The sequence below is a fragment of the Gavialis gangeticus genome, unplaced genomic scaffold, assembly GCF_001723915.1.
Source record: "Gavialis gangeticus isolate Ggan-Ray unplaced genomic scaffold, GavGan_comp1, whole genome shotgun sequence".
In the NCBI taxonomy this organism is placed as follows: Eukaryota; Metazoa; Chordata; order Crocodylia; family Gavialidae; genus Gavialis; species Gavialis gangeticus.
The window spans coordinates 22,348,041-22,353,911 of record NW_017729003.1 but is presented as its reverse complement, the minus strand read 5'-3'; the positions used below and the strand labels follow the sequence as shown (position 1 = coordinate 22,353,911).

General features: G+C 50.2%; 1 protein-coding gene across 1 annotated transcript in view; it reads right to left on the bottom strand.

Moving 5' to 3' along the window:
• The window catches only part of TMEM26 (transmembrane protein 26), a 62,255-nt gene that overhangs the window by 19,958 nt on the left and 36,426 nt on the right, over positions 1-5,871 (bottom strand). Inside the window, exon 4 of the mRNA XM_019507900.1 lies at positions 3,306-3,526. Coding sequence (XP_019363445.1) covers positions 3,306-3,526 — 221 coding nt within the window. The remainder of the gene's footprint in view (positions 1-3,305; positions 3,527-5,871) is intronic.

Here is a 5,871-nt window from a genome sequence, read left to right as displayed (position 1 = left end):
TTAGTGTCATCAGCAAATTTGAACGGGGTGCTTTTTACCTCCTCATCCAAGTCACTGATGAAGATGTTGAACAGTGCAGGGCCGAGGACTGAGCCCTGCAGAACCCCACTGCCCACATCCCTCCAGGTCGAAAATGACCCATCCACTACCACTCTCTGGGTGCGGCCTGCCAGCCAGCTGGTGACCCATTTGACTGTGTAGCTGTCAACACCATAGTCCCCCAGTTTCTTAATGAGAACAGGGTAAGAGACAGTGTCAAAGGCCTTCCGAAAGTCCAGAAAGACTATGTCCACTGCTACCCCTGCATCTAAGAATTTGGTGACCTGGTCATAGAAGGCCACCAGGTTAGTCTGACAGGACCTGCCTGTAATGAACCTATGTTGGTTGCCCTTAAGCATAATCTCTCCTGCTGGCCCCTCATGGACATGTGCCAGAATAATTCTCTCAGAAAGCTTACCCAGGATCAAGGTAAGACTAACTGGCCTATAGTTCCCCGGGTCCTCCTTCCTCCCCTTTTTGAAGATGGGAACCACATTGGCCCTCTTTCCATCCTCTGGCACCTCACCAGAGCACCCGAGTGCTCGTAAAACCATGCCAGGTGTCCCGCAATGACCTCAGCTAATTCTCTGAGCACTCTGGGGTGGAGATCATCAGGACCAGCTGATTTAAATACATCCAGTCCCTCCAGAAGTTCCCTAGCTAGATCCTTCCTGACCCTTGGCCTAGGTGCGCCTCCCCTGGGGCCTGAGAGGGACCCGGTGTGGGGGCTGATCTTGTCTCTGCTCAGGAAAATGGATGCAAAGAAGTCATTAAATAGGTTAGCTTTGTTGTCTGGTGTGATGACCAAATTTCCTAGTGTGTCTTGCAGGGGCCCCACATTACCCGGTACCTTCTTTTCACCCCCTATGTATTAAAAAAAGGACTTCTTGTTGTCCTTGATCTGGGAAGCTAGTCCCAGTTCCATCTCCGCCTTGGCCTTCCTGACTGCCTCCCTGCATCCCCAAGCAACCACAGTATAATCCTTCCTGGTGATGGCCCCTCCCTTCCATTGGATGTACGCCCCCCTTTCAGCTAGAAGACATTCCCAGATGCTTTTGGGGAGCCATGGGGGCATTTGTGCCTTCCTGTGGGAGTTGCATTATTTGTGAGAAATCAGATAATGTGAATCTGTTAAAAGCTTCCAAAATTGTGCAAGTCCCTCATCATCTGCAAATTCACACTGGAAACATTCCCTGTTTTCTTGTTTTAAAACACCATCACCCTATCAAGAAGGGAAAATCTACATAAAATAACCAACCACACAATTTAGATAATAAATAGAGCAAACTATTTGATACAACATCACAGTCAGTATCTAATTTATGAAAAAGGATTAATTTAGGAACAATTTACTAACAAATTTTTACAGACTTACTTTTCTGTTTTTGCATATTTGTACCAATAGTTGGACTAGCTCTAGCTGTAAGTACTGTAACACCATGTTACACCATTTCTTCACTCAGCCCCATTATTTTATGGGATGTGGTAAGTTTCTATGTTTGTTATATATAAATATCTCCAATAAAACTCATGGGAGCTACTTGTGCCTCTTAGGAAGGGCTAGGGCAGGGGTTTTCAACCTTTTTTAACAAGTGTACCCTTTCTGCCTCAAAGTTTCAGCTCATGTACCCCTTTATATCTTTTCCTTGTTTTAAAAGAGTGGGGGGGTGTTAAAATTGAGGCCCCCATGGTGAGGGAGAGCTGGGGCTGGGGCTGGGGCTGGAGCTGGGGCTGAGGCAGGGGCAGAAGCAGGCACTGCACAGCCAGGGTGGAGTGTGGGATGGAGCCACAAGGGCAGCTTGTCTGGGGGGATGCAGGGAGGGAGGGCAGGGAAACATGCTCCCAGACTTTTGCATGGAGCAAGGCAGCTGCTGCTGCAAGCTGGACTCTACACCCTGCTGCTGCTGCCCCAAGAGCCATGCAATGCCATGTCCCTCCTACCACCGGGTGGGCAGGGGAAAGACACACACACACATACAAGCACACAAAGATGCAGACACAACACACAGAGATGCAGACACACACAGACACACACATGGACTCACCGTCCCCCCCCAGCAGGTAAGTGTGTGCGGGGGAAGGGGTGGGGCAAGGGAAAGGGAAGTGGCTGCAGGAGGTGGGGGGGAGATGAACATCCCCACAGTGGGATGCCACAGTGAATGAGGCTCAGGCCAGGCTGGGTCCTGGGACAGTGGAAGCCTGGTGGCACATCCAGAGGCTGTCAAGGGAGTGGCTGGGGGCAGGGTGACTGCTGGAGTCAGGAATTAGAGCTGGGGGCAGGGTGACTGCTGGAGCCCTGTTGCCTTGCAAGGAGAGTGGTTGCACTGCCAAAGGTACCCCACTGGGCTAGCAGGCCCAGGAGAAGATTAATCAGGCACTAATTCAATTTATAATAACCACTTTCAGGTATCTGCACAAACATTTGCCATCACTGTCACAGCCTTCACAGCCCACGCTGCCATCTCCACCATGCCTTGTGCCACTTTCCCATGGCCAGTCGCACATGAGGCTCCACCAGCTGCTGACTGGTCTTGCACCCAGGCAATCATGTGCTGCTGGGGGCAGGAAGAGGACACAATCCCTCTCCTCCTTCCCTTGCCGTTCAGAGCCTCATGGCTCTGTTGTAAGGGGGTAGAGGCCAATCAGGAGAGTGAGCTGTCGTTTGGAGGTGGGGAGGCACTGCAGTGTGCTGTGTGTGGCTGATGGCACCCAGCACATCCCTCCCCCTCCCCAGGGAAGACACCGCTGCTGCACCCAGGGCACACTCCATGCTAACCCACCCATGCATACACACTACAATCTTTTAAAGTATCCCTGGGTGTATGCGTATCCCCAGTTGACAGCCCTTGAGTTAGGGAAAGTTAGGAATATAATAGAGTCCACTGAATACAATAGTTATCTCGGGTACAACAACTTAAAAAGTGGCTCCCAACTTTTTTTTGCTGTAACTCTAAATCTGGGTTGTGATCCCTGCCCCATGCCCCTGCCACCGACTCACTCATGCCCAGTGGTGCCAGCAGAGCCCAGGGCATGCTGGGATAATGGGGGGGCAGCAGTGGTGAAAACCATGTGGACTGTGCACTGGGAGAGCCCCGCAGGTGGGAGAGATGGAGCAAGGGGCTGATTTGGGACCCTTGGGTCACAACCCAAGGTTAGGAGCCACTGACTTAAAATGCACAGAAAGTAACAAAATTTGATGTGAAACAAATATCTTTGAGTAGTTATCTGCTGCATGCAAAGTATGTACTTCAGAAAATATTATTTACCTTATGTCTTTTATTTCCAAGCTGTCACTAGTGAATTCAAGTATATCTGCTGCAGTTCCCACAAACATAAGAAGCAGCTGCGACAACTGATCACGGGTGATTTCAGCACCAATAGGAAGAAGCCATCTCCCAATTATTAGTAGTAGTAGAAAAGTCTGGTGAAGTCCTAGAATCCATGCACTTTCACACACTGTGGAGAGCTGACTGACAAGAACCTTAGCCTATTTAAAGAACAAAACAAAGAAAAAAATGCTTTAACTACAGGCAACCCTGCTTAATGCTCTTAATTGATTCTGGAAAAACTGAGTGTTAAGCAGAACCGAATGCTAAGTGAAAATCATTTCCCCATAGGAATGAATGTAACTAGAGATAATTGGTTGCCATGTCTTCTCATTGCCACCAGCTCAGGCCTGGTGCTCCTGCTGCCCCACGCTGGGCCCGCCAGGGTAAGGAGCTCTTGCAGGAAAGAACTACTTAGAGATGTTTGATGGTCTGGGCTGCTGCCTACAAGATTAGTAGAGCTAGGAGGTACACCATAATAAAAGAGAAGTTTACCTCCTTAAAGGGGCAGAGTGTGGCCAGCATTATTATTCTTATACTGCAGCCCATTCAGCTTGTTCTTCTGTTGTCTTTTATACTGGTGGACCAGAAAGAGGCTAATAGGGTAGGAGGAGGCCTCATTGGGGCACACACTTATGTAGGGCCCAGCACTAGAGAGGTGCAGTCACAGGGACTGCAGAGCCCAGTACCAGAGGGGTGCAGTTGCAAGAGCCAGGGGCCCAGTGACAACAGGAGGCCAAGTTAGGACAAGACTTTATCAGTGAGATAATATTTATATACCACCTGTGAGACATAGGGCATGGTAAAGGGGAAGTTTTGGAGCCACTCATCTAGCCCAAAAGGCTTGAGGTATTCCATGAAGCACCAACTCAGAGCAAGGGGTCCAAAATCTGACCACTCACGTAGGTTCCTAACTGAGATACAGGACCTCCATCTAACCCAGGAGGTGCACAGCCCCACCAGGGGAGACGCCTTGTTGGGCCTGGGCCTGGCCACGGGCGATGACCTGGTGAGGGGTCTGCTGGTGCTCGACCACCTGGGTGGCAGCGATCATTGCCTGCTGGAATTCACCATCCAGCACAAGGTTGCAAAGGTCTGCAGCAAGGCAGCAGCCCTGGACTTCAGGAGGGTGGACTTCAATGAGGTAAGGAGAATAGTTGGGAAGGCACTGAGGTCCTAGAGGGGAGAGGAGCTGGGTGTCCAAGAAGAGTGGTCATTCCTTAAGGAGACGATCCTCCAGGCCCAACAGGAGGTAATCCCAAAACAGAAGAAAGGGGGCAAGAGGGCACAAATGCCCCCATGGTTCACCAAAAGCATACAGGAATGTCTCCTGGCTAAAAGGGAGGCATACACCCAATGGAAGGGAGGGGCCATCACCAGGGAGGACTATACTTTAGTTGCTTGGGGTGTAGGGTGGCGGTCAGGAAGACCAAGGCGGAGATGGAACTGGGACTAGCTACCCGGATCAAGGACAACAAGAAGTCCTTTTTTAAATACATAAAAAGAAGGTACTGGGTAATGTGGGGCCTCTGCAAGACACGCTAGGAAATCTGGTCGTCACACCAGATGACAAAGCTAACCTATTTAACAATTTCTTTGCATCCATTTTCCTGAGTAGGCACTGGGTCACCCCCCCACCGGGTCCCCTGCAGGCCACAGGGGAGGCGCACGCAGGCCTAAGATTAGTGAGGATCTAGTCAGGAAGCTTATGGAGGGACTGGATGTATTTAAATCAGCTGGTCCTGATGATCTCCACCCCAGAGTGCTCAGGAAATTAGCAGAGGACATTGCGGGACACCTGGCATAGCTTTATGAGCATTCGTGGCACTCTGGTGAGGTGCCAGAGGACTGGAACAGGGCCAATGTGGTTCACATTTTCAAAAAAAGGAGGAAGGAGGACCCAGGAAACTATAGGCCAGTTAGTCTTACCTTGATCCTGGGTAAGCTTTTTGAGAGAATTATCATGGTGCATGTCCATGAGGGGCCAGCAGGAGAGATTATGCTTAAGGGCAACCAACATGGGTTCATTAGAGGCAGGTTCTGTCAAACCAACTTGGTGGCCTTCTATGACCAGATCACAACATCCTTAGATGCAGGGGTAGCAGTGGATGTAGTCTTTCTGGACTTTTGGAAAGCTTTGACACTGTCTCTCACCCCATTCTCATTAAAAAACTAGGGGTCTGTGGCATCGACACCTACACAGTCAATTGGGTCACTAACTGGCTGGAGGGCTGCACCCAGTGAGTGGTGGTGGACGGGTCTTATTCAACCTGGAAGAATGTGGGCAGTGGGGTCCCCCAGGGTTCGGTCCTAGGCCTGCACTGTTCAACATCTTCATCAGTGACTTGGATGAGGGGGTAAAAACCACCTTGTTCAAATTCGCAGATGACACTAAGATGGGGGGGGGATGTGGGATGCTAGAAGCAAGGAATAGGCTGCAATCAGACCTAGACAAGTTACAGGGGTGGGCGGATGAGAACAGGATGGGTTTCAACACTGACAAGTG